The sequence below is a fragment of the Stylophora pistillata genome, chromosome 2 (genome assembly GCF_964205215.1).
Source record: "Stylophora pistillata chromosome 2, jaStyPist1.2, whole genome shotgun sequence".
In the NCBI taxonomy this organism is placed as follows: Eukaryota; Metazoa; Cnidaria; class Anthozoa; order Scleractinia; family Pocilloporidae; genus Stylophora; species Stylophora pistillata.
The window spans coordinates 7,891,285-7,909,605 of record NC_142520.1 but is presented as its reverse complement, the minus strand read 5'-3'; the positions used below and the strand labels follow the sequence as shown (position 1 = coordinate 7,909,605).

At 38.3% G+C, this 18,321-nt stretch overlaps 1 protein-coding gene, 1 long non-coding RNA gene and 1 pseudogene across 13 annotated transcripts in view; all 3 read left to right on the top strand.

The window, feature by feature from the left end:
- Nucleotides 1–18,321, top strand: part of LOC148736918 (uncharacterized) — a 700,731-nt gene that overhangs the window by 243,662 nt on the left and 438,748 nt on the right. For 4 of the 12 annotated variants that reach the window (XM_088750748.1, XM_088750749.1, XM_088750731.1 and 1 more), the window contains 3 exons: nt 12,636–12,712; nt 13,938–14,008; nt 14,704–14,893. In XM_088750748.1, the coding sequence (XP_088606874.1) occupies nt 12,636–12,712; nt 13,938–13,983 (123 nt within the window). In that variant the 3' untranslated portion in view covers nt 13,984–14,008; nt 14,704–14,893. Of the gene's footprint in view, nt 1–12,635; nt 12,713–13,937; nt 14,009–14,703; nt 16,410–18,321 lie in introns of those variants that run through there. The other 8 variants (XR_015997179.1, XM_088750745.1, XM_088750734.1 and 5 more) reach the window with 5 other exon arrangements.
- On the top strand, nt 229–1,027 carry LOC111346137 (uncharacterized). Its single transcript, XR_015997245.1, has 2 exons — nt 229–435; nt 658–1,027. It is a non-coding gene; the product is annotated as an uncharacterized LOC111346137 (long non-coding RNA).
- Nucleotides 7,472–10,992, top strand: LOC148736940 (uncharacterized; annotated as a pseudogene).

The following is an 18,321-nucleotide window of genomic DNA, read 5'->3' as shown; positions in this document are numbered from 1 at the left end:
CCATCTTCAGAGACGTTCTATTAAGCAAAACAGTCGAGAAAGGAAATAGCTTATCGCACGAGCTATCAACCGATGTAAAGTACATTCAAAGATCAGCGCCAAATGAAAGTTTGTTTGTTTCCGGTCACGGGTATGATCACGTGGATATTTTGAAAATTGTCATTGGCTAATGAAGAGAGTCCGCTGGCTTGCCGTATTGCAGTCTCGAGAGTAGTTAGCTGTCTCATTTTGACTTTTCGGAACGGTTAGCTGCGTTTGGACGATGGATTATCCTTGGATCCATCTTTTGAAGATGATATAAATAATGATGGGAACTCACTCTATGCAGAAATAACCGAGAAGAATCGAACGTACTACAAATGAACGATTTGTGGCCAAAATTTGTCGAGGAAACAAAGACTTGAAACCCTGACTCGAGTTGTGTTCACGGCAAAGGTGAGAAATAACACAAGCCAATCGCAAGTTTGAATGTGATTACAAACGTGTTTTACCCTCATTAATTTAACAGATGAATACCACCTTAGAAGTATAAGAGATACCTAGATGATTGTAGTGTACAATTATCCAAATCAACAAAGTTTGGTCGTAACAAGCGTTCAGCAACACGTCCCAACACAACCATCTCGATTCCTTGGTTTTTCGCTTCCACTGAACTAGAAGTGGTGCCAACAGAGTCAAGTGTGTCTCATAACGAAGAAACATTTGTACAAGAGAAGGAAGCGACTATGGTACGTTGGAATTCTCGCCTGCAAATGGATGTGCACATTCCGAAGCGTACCCATGTTTATGAAAATGATTATGTTTATGTTTTATGATTCTGGCACATCTGTAGACATGAGACATTTTGCATCACAACAAAAACTTTTATGCGTGATTATGGGATCCAAGAGACCTTTGAAGTTAGAAGGCAAATTCATGATTGACAATTTGCAATCAACAAAGTTGACTTCTACTTTATGAAAAAATGCCTATTCATGTTAAGATTTACAAAAACTTAGTCTGAATAATAAATTTCATGATAAACATATACATGTATGTATATCTCTTGGTACATTTTGTATAGCATACTTTTATCGAAACAAAGTTTTAAGCCTCTAAAATTACTCCTTGTCTTAAAACCTTTACATTCAAGGTATTGAGAATTTCTTGGAATTATTTGATTACCATTCATGGGGCTTGAAATTAGTTCTGGTTACTTTCTGAGGAAACAAATGGGTCATGAAAGAAGACTTAAAAGAAATTCATGGGTCTTGAAGGTAGGCTTTTAAAAAGAAATTTGTGGGTCTTGAAATTTGTTCTGGTGACTTTTAGGGGACATTAATGGATCATGAAAGTAGGCTTTTAAAGAAATTCATGGGTCATGGAATTCATTCTGGCAACTTTCAGTGGAAATTACCGTATTTACCCGTGTATAATGCGAACTTATTTTTCCCGAAATGAACACCTAAATTCGAGATGCGTATTATACACGGAATCCTTTGTTTAGGCTGACGCGACATTAGAATAACAAAGACACATAAGCGTGCGATGTAATTGGTCTTTAATTTGAGGGTAAACTAACCTACCAATGACATGTTAACAATTTGGATCCTTGAATAAATTTAACTAAGTATTTAAGCGAACAGCTGATCAACAAAACAGTTACTGTAATCTTGAGCAATCAAACGTAAACATGACTACAAAACTCGCCGGAACCAAGCGTCAAAGTTACACAGTGTCAGATAAGTTACGAATCATCAATTTCGCCGAACAGCATGGAAATCTCGCTGCTGAAAGAGAGTTCGGAGTATCTGAAAGTAATGTTCGCTTATGGCGGAAGAGCAAGGAAAACTTGAAAAAGATGCATTATACACGGGTAAATACGGTAATGGGTCATGAAAGTAGACTTTTAAAGAACTTTATGGGTCATGAAAAAAAAATGCCTCTAACTCAGGGAAAATTCAGGGCTTAAAATAACCCCATGAATTTTCATTTCGCAGTTATATTCATGGGCCATGAAATGATCTTCATGGGTTTTTTACTAGCAATTCAAGGACTTTTCATAAAACTACAGTTCATAGAAACTGTAAGATGCTAGAAGTGTGCTTTCTGTAAAGTAAACTAACAGATTGACTTATGTCAGTAATATGTGAAGGTGTAGTCTGATTGTCCGGGTGAGTGTAGTCCTGAGAAGGACTGTTGTCGGTGGCAGTGACTGACGTTTCGACAACCTGTGCGGAAGTCATCATCAGAGTCAAGTGAATGATTGTTGTCAGTAGAATGTTCTTATTCCAGTTCGTGTGAAATGATCGGTTGGTTTTCAGTAATATAATTAACAAGGAGAAACTTAATTGCATTAATGGCTGGAAAATACTATTCTTTGATTTCTACATTGTTTTTAGCACATAGTGCTAAACTAGAGAATCTGTCTTAAGCATGATCTTGCCTTAACAGTGTAAATGATTGTAAATTCTCTCTTATTTCATTGTTCAACGTTTATTGCTGCTACTCCAGTAGGTGCCGTTAGTAAGACTGTTGGTTTCTCAGGATTCATTGGAGCATATTTATAACATTTTTGCAACAGTGTGGTATATTGTTTTAATCAAATGACTTTTTCCAGAACCGCCACCTCCAGTTATAAACAGATAAATTGGTTCAACATTTTGTGACTTCAGACTGTTAAGGTTTTTCAGTTTATTTCTAGTCCATGAAAGCACCCTGTTGTAAGCTTTGCATTGCATGTTACTTAATGACCTAACTGATTGACGTAACTGGTCATCAGATATTTCTGTTGGCTGATTATACAGTGATATTGCTGATGGACCACAATTTTCAGTAGTTCGAGAATTTGCAGCAAGCTGTGAAGGTACTTGTTCATTAACTACCGCGTCTGCTGATGATTCATCTTGGATTTCTAGTTGTAGTTCAGCATTTTCTTTATCCTTTATAGGGCCATATGAATGTGTGACAGTGCCATGGTTGTTTTGTAGCCATTGTAGTGCTAATTCTGTTACTGCTTCTAAGTCAGGTTCTACAGTGTCTTGTACTCCTAATGCATTGAATTTTGACACATATTTGTGATCACTTCCAAGCAGGGCTCAAATTTAATTGTTGGATCACTAACCCTTCGGGTTGATAGACATCTTTAACTTTTTTACTAACCATAAAGTTTGGTATCCAAGCTAGCTCACATGTCACGATATCTCAAATATTGAACATTCTGTTCATAAGAACTAGGTCAAATTGAAGAGCAGCTGAAATTGCATGGTTACCTTAAAAACGTTGACAATTAACTACCTATGTTGACCCCCTCTCATTTACCATGATTAAAGAACTCTGCATAATTCAATGTGGAACTGCCAGAACCTTGTGAACAATAATTTGGAAGCGAATATTTGCAACATGGCAGATCTGATAAAGTTGTGTCCAGATCCCTACCTTCGACACAAATTAACATTCTGGGCCTTAGCACTCAAAATGGCTGTAAAGCTCCATTCCATCACAAAGACAGCAAGAAAAAATCGTTTCAGACAGAAAACAAGCTAATGCAAGTAAATAACACATAAACCGTTTCTAAAACTTATTATTTATTTGTAAAAGGTTATTTCCATAACATAATTTAAATATGTTAGAAAATTTTACTAACCATGTCGGGTTAGTTGGACACATTTTTAGTAACCAAAAGTTGAAAATTACTAACCAATGGTTATCGGGTTAATGTTAATTTTGAGCCCTGCCAAGGAGGTTAGATTCATCCCTCCATGATGATATAGCATAAGTAGATACATACATACATTAGCTGACCTCTCCCACATCCATGAGGCTTTTCAGGGCCAAACTTAGAGCCACCCATCCCATCCCATCACAGGGGAGGACATCCACCACACAGTCATCTCGTGCTTGGGAAATTAAAAAAACAGTTTAGGTAGTTTTCTTTTATTTGGTCTATGATATCTGATAACAGCTTTGACTTTTGTACTTTTCATAGTTTCATTAGCATTCATCAATGATATCTTTTTAGGCAAATATGATGAATCACGAAAACTGCTTTTTCTATGTTGTATTTCAAAATTGTCATCTGTAAGCACTTCTTGAAGTGCATCAATAGTTTCACTATTTTCTTTTCTACAGTCCTTGTAGTAATAAGCTGCAAATTGTGTGAGACAAAGGTTATCTACAGCAGGAATAGAGGCTGGTCTAATACAGTAGTGTTCAATGATGTTAGATTTGAATATACACTATCTGTACTGTCATCTCATCCAAGTCATTAAGTTCTTGTTTTGTCTGCTAAGTCAGTCTCAACAAATAATGTTGCAGGGAAAATTTTCTTCAGCCAGAGTTCAGGCATACATCTGTATACACATTCTCGTGAGCTAAGCTCTCTTGTTGATAGAAATGCAGCACCCATTTTTCTTAAGCCAATTCTTTAATGTTCATGTTCTCAGTTTTGGCTTGTTTGGTTGCATTCATTATTGCTTGTGAACATTCAGTTTCATATCCTTTGTGAAATAAGAACAGATATAAGTTATGCATTATTTTGTAATGATTAGACACTGGCTGCAAGTCTTTTAATCGTTGATGAATATGGATGAGAGTAGTGTTACCAACCATTGAGATCTCATCTGTTATACACCACATTCATAAATGGCTGCTGGATTAATATTCTTGTGTTTAATTTAAATTAGCCCTTCTGGCCTCGCTTGAGATAATGTAACACATCCCCATTTAAAACTGTACTTCACCATTTAAAAATGTACTTGACATTTGAGGTAACTTAGTTTCTGAATGAGCCAATCAGATCTCAAATGCATTTTTAATGAGTTCTCTGGGAACTAAGTTCCTGTGTCAACCAATCAGATTTGGTTTGCAAAATGGACTTTGCTCTTTAGGAACTAAGTTCCTCAATAAACCAATGACATGGAAGAATACATGACATGACATTTCTAAATTAAGGTTTGCCTATTTTATTTATGTCAACACTAAATAGAGCAGACAACAATGTTACACTTTGGAAATGAGTCGAATACACGATGGTCTACACGGCAACGAAAAGGCATCTGATACTATACGATTCTGTAAAAAATGCCACAACGGTTTTGCCGCGCTTTTTACCAGCGCTAATACACAATGTCATTAGAAGTTTTCTTGTGTAGTATCGCTAAGTATTTTTACAAGTTGTACCGTAATTTGACGAGCCCGCAGGGCGTGTGAAAATACAAAAAAGGAGTAAAAATACTCAGCGATACTATGCTAAAAAAGGGCTAATAAGTTATTTATTATCCAACACGCCAAACTGTTATCTATGTTGTTCAGTGCGGGTGAATTTCGCAGATATTTATATACGGGGAATGCGTGACAGAAGTATGCGAAGCGGTACCAAACTGACGCGTTGTTTTGTTGCTGTTTCTATTTTCTTCAATGAATTAAAGGAAGAAATTTCCTGGACGTCGAGCTGTTCTTTTTCGTTTGATTCATCTGGTAAACTTGGATCTATATTATTGCCAGCCATTCTGACTCTTCGTCGTCGGATATTTGATTCAAATTGTCTGCCGTTTTGTTTTTCGTCATTTAACTACAAATCCACCATTCTTCGCTTGGCCGATGCGAGAAAATCTGATTAACCGATACCGTAGATTACAAATACCGGGTGACATTTGTACTCAACCAATCGTTTTCTAACATTTTCAACGCTGTAGTGTATGTATAAAGGGCAGAAATTTCCTCTCCTTCGATTCAAATGCGTTGTTTATTTTGTTTCGGAAAAGTATTTTGCTACGCTTCAATGATCTCGTCTTGGATTGGTCAAAAACTGACAGGTGTATTCATGCGTGGAAATGAACTTACAGTTGCGGAATGAGATGAAATCGGCGTTGAGTTTTTTGTTTTCCTCTTCTCTCTCGGGAGTTAAAAAAATCCATTCCCAAAAGGAAAGTTAGGCAGATCTTCATCGGCTTATTCGCTTGTTGCCATGTCTAGTCTAACATTTTTACAGAAGTTTTAGCCGGTTTTTATTGAAAAATGCCGAAGTCACTCGCGCGAAAAACAAAGTGTCGCGAGGCATTTGACATCACCAGCGTGAATCAGTGGGAAGCACACTCGCGCAATGATTGAGTGTGATTGCACGACTCTTACAAGCTATGTTATGATAAGCAACATAAACCGGTCTAAAAACTTATCGCAAGAGCATCATTACCGGGGGAGACTGTTTTGACTTGTGTACATCACCATTTCAAAGTGTACGTGACATTAAAGGTAACTTAGTTCCTGAATGAGCCAATCAGATCTCAAATACAATTTTCATGAGGTCTTTGGGAACTAAGTTCCTGTGTCAACCAATCATATTTGGTTTGTAATATCAACTTTGTTCTTTAGGAACTAAGTTCCTCAACAAACCAGTAACATGGAAGAATATATGACATGTCATTTCTAAACTTAAAGGTTTGCCTGTTTTATTCATGTGAATACTAAATAGAACAGACAACAATCAACGATTGAAGCACGCGGGAAGTTTGGAGAGTACGAAAGATGCCTAAGAGTTGCTCGAGGCGTAGCCGAGAGTAACTCTAGCTTCTTGAGTGCTCTCCCAACTTCCTAAGTGCTTGATATCTCGATGAACGCACAGCTGACGTATGAACCAATTGTTTTATAACATTTTCAACGCTGTAGTTTTTGTATAATGGGCAGAAATTCCCTCTCCCACGCTTCAATGTGTTGTTTATTTTGTTTCGGAAAAGTATTTCGCTATGCTTCAATGATCTTGTCTCAGACTGGTCAAAAAGTGACAGGTGAATTCATGTGTGGAAATGAAGTTAGAGTTGGGAAATAAGATGAAACCGTCGATTGTTTTGTTTTCCCTTTCTCTGGGTTCTTTCTTGAGAGTTAAATCCATTCCCTCTGAAAAAGTAGGCAGATCTTTATCGGCTTGTTCGCTTTTTGCCATGTCTAGTTTAACTTTTTTACGGAAGTTTTCCCCGTTTTTTAATGAAAAAGGCTGATCAAAAGTCACTCGCGCGAAAAAAAAATTTTTTCGAGGGACTTGTTTGCTGACGTCATGAGCGTGCACAATAGGAATATGAAGCACGCTCGCGCTTTTGATTAGACAAATCTACTAGCTATGTTATAAACTGAATTTCTAACATATAGCAGAGCTGCGCAATCAAACTCAGTATCTGTAAGCGTGCTCCAGATCTCGATAGCGCACGCTGTTGGCGCGCGCAAATGGCTTCGCCAGAAATTTTTTTTTGCGCGAGTGGCAAATTTGTGAACACGGAGAAAAGTATTATATTTCGCGACAATAATGAATAAAAATACAGCCTCGGCCCACCAATCCCAAAACGAAGACAATTTTGCGACCTTTTCCCTTTGACTAGAGTTCTTAACTGAGGTAGAAAAAGAGAAAAACAACGGGAAACGGGACTCGGCATCAGCGCCGACACGATTCGCTTCACTGAACAAACACTCCTAAGATAGTGCATAGTTAGTAGTAGGTTAGGAAACGCGGCAAACTTCAGTCGGATAGGTTATTGTTCGATTTTATCGAGATCACGTGACAATGACCCTGCACACATAAATCCAAAATGGCGCCGTAGGCTTGTTTCGACAGTCACGTAGCGTTTAATTTTTTGGATTTTCTCCGTGATCGAGCGACATCGTACCTTCAAAATATAGCTAAAAGCATTAATCAAGTCAGTGTACATAATGCCAGGTGAAAATTGTTCAGTATTTGGCTGTGGAACGTGTAGGAGAAGTAAAGGAATTGGAATCTGGAAGCTACCGGCGCCGCGAAACGCAGAGTACAAGAAGTGGCGAGAAGACTGGCTCAACGAGCTCACTAAAACTAGAGTTGTTGATGCTAACTTCCGCCAACTGATAGAAAAAGACAGGGTGTTTACCTGTGAGAAGCACTTTAAGCCCAAAGACATAGAGAAATGTAAGTAAACACACTGTATGGTTCAGTAGTGGGACTTAGCTTAGTAGGCCAAGCGAAGGCTCGCGACTGTTTGTTGATAAAGTGTGCGTCTCTAACTCTTTATATACAGCATTTCTCTTTAATGATAACTTATGTTTTTGTATTTTTCAGTTGAAACCGAGAAGATGCTCAAGACTAAGCCTAGATTTGGCGCTATACCTACTTTAAATATGCTTAAGAAGTCGCATCAAACTGAACCAGTGAAGACACGAGCTGCAAGATCGGTAGTCAAAGATGTCGCTCCTGAACAAAATGCCAAGTATTATAAAAGCTTCAAAGACTTGGTATCAAGACTAAAGGCCTTGAAATCCATTAAAGATTGGACTCTAGAAGAACTGAGCGATAGGATTGTGCTAAAGAAAGTCACGACTGCTCTACTACCTGAACTTCAGATAATGATCGATGACAGCTTGGGCTTCACTATCTCCGTGTCTGGATGGCTACTGCCTGACGATCATGAACTTTATATGAAAACGTTGAGATCTGTAAGGAATATTACAGTATCTGAACTTATTAAGAATACAGAAGTGTTGTTTGTTTGCCCTGGCGTTAAGCCAACTGCTTCTTTTAGTGAATTAAGACACCATGTTATTTCAAAGCCAAGAGATCCCTTGTTTGATTCTGATGATGGCGAAGATTCATTCCCATGCAAAGAGTTTTAGAGAACTTGTAATTGTTCTGTTTTGTGCGAAACAGATGATCAGTGCCCAAGCTGTTGTAGTTTTCAACATAAGCAAACACTTTCTGACAATGCAAAATGCCGAAAACTAGCTGAACCAGCACATCTGTTTGCACCTGTTTCAAAAACATCTCCTCAAAGAATTATGGCGACATTACAACTTCAAAGACTTAAATGTGCTGAACTTGAAAAGCAGCTTTACAACATGAGATGTGAAATCCAGAAATCCAGTCTTAAAGTTGATGATGAACTGAGTAGGGACATAACTTCGATACTCAGCAATTCAAGTGAGAATATCACTCCATTTATGAATCTCTTTTGGCAGGAACAAAAAAAGATCTTATCTGCCAGTACCACTGGAGTGAAGTATCATCCTATGATAGTTCGCTTTTGTTTATCACTTGCTGCAAAATCCCCTTCTTGTTATGAGGAATTGCGTAAGAGTAAGATCTTAAGGCTGCCAAGCCAAAGAACACTAAGAGACTATAGGAACTGTATTCGCCCACGCACTGGATTCCATGGGGATGTCATTGAGGGGCTAATTGTACAGTCACAGAGCTATTTTGATGTCCAAAGATATGTGATGTTGCTCTTTGACGAAATGAAGATCACCTCAAACCTGGTTTTTGACAAATTCACCGGAGAATTAATTGGGTTTGTTGATCTCGGAGATCCTGATGTCAACTTTGCAAGCCTAGAAAAAACTGATAACTTTGCCAGCCATGCATTAGTTTTTATCGTACGAGGTGTGTCCACCGAGCTCAAATTCAGTTTAGCTTATTTTGCTACGGATGGTATCACATCATACCAACTAATGCCGCTCTTCTGGGAGGCTATTGGCATCCTTGAGATGTCATGTAACCTATGGGTCATTGCAAGCACTTCCGACGGGGCAACACCGAACAGGAGGTTCTTCCGAATGCACAAAGTTCTAGATGGCAATGCTGATGGCGATGTGTGCTACCGTACTATCAACTTGTATGCCACACACCGCTTCATCTATCTCTTTTCAGATGCATCTCACCTAGTGAAAACAACACGTAACTGCCTCTACAGTTCAGGCCATGGATCATGTACCAGGTAAGATGTCTTAAAATCACAAATGGGCATTGAAATCTGTGTACTTTTAAGTACACAGATATTAAAAAAGACACTAAAATGTCTTTGCTTATTTTGCAAATCAATTCATCAATGTTTCTTATGGTGCATTTATAATGAGAATCCTCACAATGTATTTCCCTGTCAGCATTAGTTGTTTGTCTGTTTTTGTTTTTGTTTTTTTATTGTTTTGTTTTTGTTAAACATGTAATTGCAACAATGAAATAATACAGTAATAGAAATTTAATGTATTTCTAATTTTGATTTATTTTTATTTTTTAGGTACATGTGGAATGATGGTCATTTTATTCTTTGGCAGCACATAGTTCACCTATTTTACCAAGATGTAGAAAATGGGTTGAAGTTGCTACCAAGAATAACCTACGATCATATTAAGTTAAATTCCTATTCCACCATGAGAGTTAATCTGGCAGCCCAAGTATTAAGTGCATCAGTAGCAGCAGTGTTGAGAGAGTTTGGAACTCCAGAGATGCAAGCAACAGCCAAATTGTGTAGCATGATCGATTCCTTCTTCGATTGCCTCAATGTGAGAAGTACGAAAGAGCACGAGAGAAAGAGGAAACCATTTTTGGCACCATATACATCACAGAATGATGCCCGATTCACTTGGCTAGAAAGTGATTTCCTTGGCTATCTAAGGGATTGGAAAGAAAGCATAACCAACCGACCTGGGAATTTTTCCAAAAATGCTCAAAGCCGTATGTTTTTATCCTGGCAGACCTACGAAGGTTTACAAATTACAGCCCACTCTGCTGTAGAAGCAACAAACTTCCTCCTGGGAGAAGGTATGGAATATGTACTTACAGAGAGATTTTGCCAGGATTCTGTCGAAGAGTACTTTGGCAATCAAAGAAAGTTGGGACGAAGAAGTGACAATCCTGACATGAGAACATTTGGGTACAATAACAATACCATCATGGTCCAACGTGCAGTGTCCTGCCAATCAGGTAACACAAGAGGAAGAAGAGATAGAGACAAGGCATGGGTTAATATTTCAAATGATCCTGTCCCAAAGAAAAAAAGGAAAAAAGACAAGTAGTAGGCCCAAAAAGAGATTCATTTCTATTTAAGTTCACATTCAAATACATATGATAACATTGTATTAGTATGTTCTAAGAAACTAGCTTCCAGAGGTTTTAGCTTTAATAAATAAATGTATATACAGTAGCATGTTAGGTAAGAAAGTCAACATTAAGTATGACTAGAAATGCTCAAAATAAACAAGTTACTCTATGTTAGATACTTTGACCATTTAGCCTTTATACTAATTTTTGTTTATAAAATAATCATTAATGAGCAATATTTCATATATTGCAGGTTGTAGTTACCAAATTCATCTCTTGTAATAAATTACTTATTGAAAAATTGTTGCAAGCCCTTAATTCTAACTATATCTGCCTTTCTTGTTCCTTGCTGGCTCTACAAATTTCCTTTCGAAGTTCTTTTGTCTTCATTTGTTTACATTGAATTTTATGTTTCTGTAGAACATCTTTGGCCAGTCAAAAACACCGTATAGTAACATATAAATGAATAATGCTGTCCAATAATCTTTTGCAATGCTGTTATCTACCACTATGTCTGAGTCCAACAACATGGTGTTATACGCTGAGACCAAATGAACATCACAAGCTGATTTGGTTTCTATCTTAGCATTGTCAATCTTCAGCTAGAGACTTCCTGAGCTCAGAATCCTAAAATTATGTTCTATTCTCTTAAAAATTGTTTGAGCTTGTTTAGAAATAGCCCAAAGTCCACCTCGGTTTAAAGATGAAATTAGTTTTGACTCTCTGCAACATGAAAATCTTTGCTTTGCCAGCTTTCAGTATTGAAGCTGTTTGTTCAGTATGTGCTGTGGGACTGTAAACATTGTTCACCTTGCTATAAAGCTTGTGCAGTACATATCCTCCAATATATTGTAACCCTGCCATTTCTCTATCACACAGTTTAGTGGGGGTATTGGGATTTGGTGATTCACCTTTCTTTTTGCTGTGAGCTATCAAACACTCAGCCACTTTGGTAGTAAGCAATATTGCCGCATTACTTGACAACCCCACAAAAATCTTTGTTGAATTGAGGCCTATTCTTGAATAGTTCTTCGAGTAGAATTGTTCTGCATTTCCAGTTTTAACCAAACGCATATACATGGATTCTACCTCTGAGGAGTCCATATTTTCTTGATCCCAGGCAATCGTTTATCTTCGTAACTCTTCTCTTACGCTTTGAGGGTAGATTTTTCTTTCAATTATTTTATCTCGTGCTTTCATTGATAACGCTTCGAAGTCTTCAGCAGTGAATTTGGCTTCTTGAGTCGGTTAATTTCCCCACGCTTGTTCCTCCTTATGCTTTACTGTCTTATGTCTTTTTAATCCAGCCTTAGCCTTGCATTTCTTTTGGCACAACTCGCAAAAAATTCCCTCTTCGTATTGAACCTCAAAATCGAAAGACTTTCAGTAAAAAAATGTTGTACTACGACCGATGCCGTTGCTAAGGGCATCAATAACTACAAAGTTTTTGGGCGAAAATAACGTTTTAAAGGCTTCTCAAAGACTTAGAGAGTCAGCTGCTTCGACAACGTGCTCTTGTAATTCTTCCTCGTTTTCCAAAGTTCCAATATGGCATTAAATTCGTCGCCGAAGAAAAATAAGTCGTTCATGTCCGCCATGTTGTTTTGGTTCTGTGCAGGGTCATTGGTCACGTGACGTTCAATCGAAGCTCAGGGGACAGACAATAGGCCGGCCCTTTGAAGCTTACCGCGTTTCCTAACCAGTCCCCTCTACTAACTATGGTTTCATCCAAATCATTGCATAGTGGCTCTGCAACAAGAGTAGAATTTGTAAAAAAATGACCTACACTGTAAATCTGCATTAAATGTTCTTGTATTTCCTACAGGTTTTAGAATGGCTGTGCTTCTGGTACATTTTTACTATTAAGTCATGCAGTTCAGCATCTTCCTCCTTACTTGGCAAGTAAGCCTCTACATGTTTATCTATGTAGTCTATAATATATGCTTATTTATTGTCATGGGTTAGCTTAGAGCAGTCGTCACACCATATAAGGGCGTGTAAATGGGAACTCCCTTGCATCTGAAATTCAATACGAAGAGCATAGTACACTATTTTACCAATCAGTTTAGCATTAGTGAGCAACACCTCAGCGAAGAATGTTTCAACTCTGTACTGGAAGTGTTTAGCAACTACAACAGGATTAAGATTGAGCATTTGACACTTCTCACTGTAAGACAGTGAATCAACTTGTTCATCAGTTGGATCATTGACTTGTATTCTTGCTAATACTTGAAAAAGCTCAGGCCATCTTAAATCAGCTCAAGACAATGTCATAAACCATGTTGGGATGCCAAGTTGTTTAACCATTGCAATTACTTCATACATGAATTTTTCTCAGTGTGGTGGTGTTCCTGGTATTTGCAGCAGAAATAAATATGCTTGATCTTGGACAATAAGATTCATTAATCTCTGAGGATTGGCTCTTAATTGAGAAGCAGTGGCAAATTGTCCATAAACCTGCTTTAGAGCAATATTTATACTATCTAATACTTTCTTTTGTTCAATTATGAATTGTGCAAAAAATAGGTCTTCAGGGTTTCTGGCAAACCTTCCACTGCAATATAAAAGTCTAGCATTAAAGTATTTCACTGGTAAAATTGTAACTTGTCGTTCTGCTGTGTACCCATACCTGCCTTTAGGACACAATACTGGAAATGCTAGTTCTTCACGTTGTTTGTCAAGAATAAATGAGACAGGATGTTTTTTTTCTCCTGGTGCTATACTGTAGACTTCATTTCCTGTTGACTGCTCACTATCTGTAATAACTGGATAGTTTGGTATAATTGACCCTAAGCATGTGTCACATACTGGGGCTCTATATTCATTTAAGGGGTCATCATTTTCTTCTTCGTTACTCTAATTTAATTTATAATTTTCTCTTACATCATACTCCAATGCAGGATCACTATCTGTTGTTACATTGTTTGATGTAGCTTGTTGATTTGTATCATTATCATCTGCATCATTTTGTAAAGCTGTGATGTTGCTATCAATGTTGTTAATTACAATTACTATTATCTTTGTACAATGGATTATGTACTTTGGGTCAGTGAAGACCTTGCTGTATTAACTCTGGTCATACTGCTTGAAAATAAACATGTCCTTTAAATTGTAACTTTCTTTTTAGCTTTATGATTATTATACCAGATCTGTCTGGTGGACAACGGAGTTGATTACATGTCTAATCACATTCTACAGGTACATTGCATATTGCACCTTAAATTTTTCTCTGTTGTCCTTTAGGCATGACCACAATCTTCTCAAATACTATGCGTTGAGCTATTAGTATTTCTTGTAGTTTTTCTAGTCAGGATAGTTCTGTGGGTATTTCATCCACATACATATTGTTCACTACAGCCTGACATGGGAAATTTCCTTTTATAACCTTTGAATGACATGTGTTGCTTATATACTGTTTTCCATCAAATGACTGTTGAATATTGAAATATATTTTGCAAGAGTACTTCTTGTTTATTCATGTTATCACTGATTTCCTATAACTGAAGTATTCGATTACAGGCAGTATATATAAAATAAGGGCCTTCTCTTAAACTGGTTAATACACAATTCAACTGATCTGGCTTTCATTAATTTCTCATTGTGTTGCAGGGAAAGTAATTATTTCTTTTATATAACATCCAGAGTTGAATATTTTCTTTTAATTTCCTCTAAACTCCTTTTTTTGGCAACAGGTTCCATGCTGTCATACATGTGTTTTTGCCTGTGTTTTCTCATGATGCATTTCCTTTCAATTTCAGTAATTTTATATGAACAGCAAATAAATTGTATATCATATTCCAAAGTCTGACATTCTTGTTTATTTTGAATGATATTATTAATTTCCTCTACTAGATTATTCACACCACGAATGTGTTTTGTCTGTTTCATTGCAGATGAATGACTGTCTTCATATGTTAGAAGAGAAAATAATTGCTTTCCTTTTGTATTTTGTTGATAAATACAAGCTATACAGTAACTTGAAATCCACATTAAAATGCCTGTTTTCCCAGTGTGGTTCCGTAACATCAAGGTCTCTAAAGATATCTTGCTTTCAATTAAATTACTTAATTCTCCTTGATTTACGCAAGGAACGCCTGGGACCATGACCCCCTTTTGGCGACTAAAACGGCTTGCAATTTCAGACTCGGTCGTCCCTACGGAAGCCCGAGTAACTAGGCTATTATGTTCTAATACCCTACACGTTATTTCTGAAAAGCTGTTGCCCCGAGCGTTATTTATGACAGAACAATCATGAATTATATCGTGCATTCCTATTTCATAACCGCGTCATTTTGTCATTGTGGTTAGCTCTTTCCAAATCATTTTGAGTCTTAACAAAACTAAAAACTACCTTCAGAAACAAGTTGAAACTTATATCTTCCTCTGTTTTTACTCATTTACTTACTTTTATGTGGGTGTGGACAAAACGTGGGGTAGGCCCTCGTGTAGGCCATAGCTTACCCTGGCGCCTACCCTATGGCCTACCGGTGGTCAGATTTCTAAAAGCAAAAATAAAATCGGTAAGAGTCGAACGAATACGCTGGCATACAATTTTGTCTCTAAAAAGGGTATACTAAGAGGTCGCTAACACGATTTTCAACGTTAAAGGGAACGAAACAATGCAATTATTACAGCACTCACCCAAGCTCTCAACCATAACGGCAGGTTAAGGGGGGGAGGGGAGAGGAGGGGCCAATAGTGCGTGGTCGCAGGGGATATTCAAAAATGGCGGCTTCACGGCACAGGCTGTTAGTTGGTAACATAGAGTGGAGTGCTAGTGTAAAAATGTGTGGAGGCGCGGTGGCCTCATGGTTATTGACTCCGGAACGAGTGGTCCGGGTTCCTGCCCCGGCCGGGACATTGTGTTGTGTTCCTAGGCAAGACACTTTACTCTGACAGTGCCTCTCTCCACCCAGGTGTATAAATGGGTACCGGCAATTTAATGCTGGCGGTAACCCTGCGATGGACTAACATCTCATCCAGGGGGGAGTAGAAATACTCCTAGTCGCTTCATGCTACAGAAACCGGAGTTAAGCACCGGCCTAATGGGCCACTAGGCTCGTAAACAGACTTTACCTACAAGTGTAAAAATGTAATGAACTGCTTTGTAACGGAGAACATATCCAAGTAAGAAAAGGCAAGCATTACTTGCCAGGCCAATTTTTTAAGCGCCTCTTAAGTGCTGTAGAGTATTGAATTTGCAACGAGCATCCCGGGACACGCACGCATCGCCGTCATAAACATTTCGCAAACTTTACTTGCTTTTTCCAAAGAAAGGGCCAGTATTGCACTAGTTTGAAAGGAGAGCTGATGTGATGTTTGCCCAAAAGTTGCGTTTAACCGGCGTCAGTTCCTCGATTTCCTATCGGAAGGTAAAGAAATTTTGATCGGAATGTGGCCGCCAAAACAGCAGAAGAAAGTCGTTGGTAAGACTACTCAGGAAAACGTTCAAAGGTTTCCAGCAATGATGTCCTTTTAAAAATCTGACCACAGGGTAGGCCAGGGCCAACACCATGGCCTACCCCACGTTTTGTCCACACCCCTTTTATTACCTGTAGTCTTTTCAAGTATAATAAAAGTCAAGAACAGATATTAACAAGGTTTGATTTGTTTCGCCAAGAGAGCCTCATAAAAGCCGCCGATAATCTTTTCTTTCCCGTTGGATTTTGCTTGGGGCTACAGGATGTTCCAATACCGTTCACTGCTTCCCTAACGGTTCTAGAGCATATGCATAACCACTAGATAAAATAGAGTTTTTGCATGCAAATGACGGTCGGTCACGTTTTTACCGGCTCCGCTGTTTTGGCCTTATTTGTTATTTTTCTTATGGCTTTTAGTTCTTATAGCTTGCTATATACTATTCCATTGGATTTATCTGAAGTTTGGCTTTCTCGAAGAATAGATCTTCCTATTTTTGGCAGTGCAAATCGTTGTCACTTCAACTCATTGCTGATGTATCGGACTCGCCATCTTGGATTTAGGCGTGCACGACGTCGTGGCTTTTTCCTGTTGTCAATCAGTCATTATCCGAATTCCACTTTCACTTTAATCTCATCTGTTTGGTTATCAGTGGTGACATCAATGTCAATCCTGGTCCTGATGATTTTCAATTTATTCCTTCAAGAATCAGTGATCGCCGGTGTTGTCGTTTATCGAATGCCTATCGTTGTCGAAACATTTCAAACCTCACTGAGATTAGATGCGTTTCATCTAGGGCCACGCCAATTTAAGTCCAGTGGACCTTATGTACTTTAAATGCTCGTTCGCTCAAGAATAAATCTGCTCTCTTCTTTGACTATGTCTGTGAACATAAAGCGGACGTGTTTGCTATAACCGAGACTTGCCTTTCGCTTAATGACTCGGCAGTGTGCAAGGAGATTACGCCTGCTGGATATAATTTTGTTCACTGCCCGAGGATTTAGGCATGCACGACGTCGTGGCTATTTTATTTTCATTTTCGTTCCCTGAGAAATCGCGTGACATATTTGATGAATAAAGCTCGTCAGGAGTATTATAGGAATTTAATTGATTATATGGGCAATGACCAAAAAAAGTTGTTTAAGGCCAGCAGGTCTCTTCTCAATCTCGCTGAGGGTTCTACTTACCCTCTGTGCACAGGCTATCAAGTCCTGGCTACTGATTTCGGTGAATTATTTGTTCGGAAGATTGCTGGAGTAAAGTCTATCCTCTCAAGCACTTCTCATTGATCTTCATCCAGCACCCTGCCTGCTGAATTTGTTACTGATGCGTCATTTTCTGAATTTGAACTTTTATCGACAAGTGATGTACAGGCAATTATTTTGTCGTCTGCTAAGAAGTGCTGTCTTCTTGACCCGATTCCAACTACATTACTTATTGAATATCTTGATGTACTCCTACCTATGATTACGAGAATGATTAATCTATCGCTGAGAACGGGGTCATTTCACTGGTTCTTGGAAACTTGCGATAGCGCGACCACTTCTCAAGAAAGCTGGACTTAAGTTTGTTCCTAAGAACAACAGACCAGTGAGAAACCTAAAGTACATTTCAAAGATAGCTGAGACTGTTGTTGCTAAGCAGCTGCATAAGCATTTTTCTTGGAATAATCTACTTCCAGTGTATCGATCGGCGTACCGCCTTCACCACAGTGCTGAAACCGCTCTGTTGAAGGTAGTAAACAATATTCTACTTAATATGGATAAACAACGTGTGACTTTACCTCTTGTCCTTTATCTGAGTGCTGCTTTCGATATTGTGGATTATGGCACGCTGCCACGACGATTGGAAAACTCCTTTGGTATCCATGGCAATGTCCTTTCATGGTTTTAATCTTACCTCTGTGGTCGTTCTCAGCGCATTTTGGTACACAGTGCCTTTCAAGAAGATTCAACTTGGATTGTGGTGTTCCGCAGGGATCTTGTCTGGGTCCTCTTTTATTCCCAATCTTCATTAGTAGATTGTTTCAGATTGTTTAGTCGTATTTGCCTAACGTTCACTGTTTTGCAGACGATACTCAATTATATATTTCC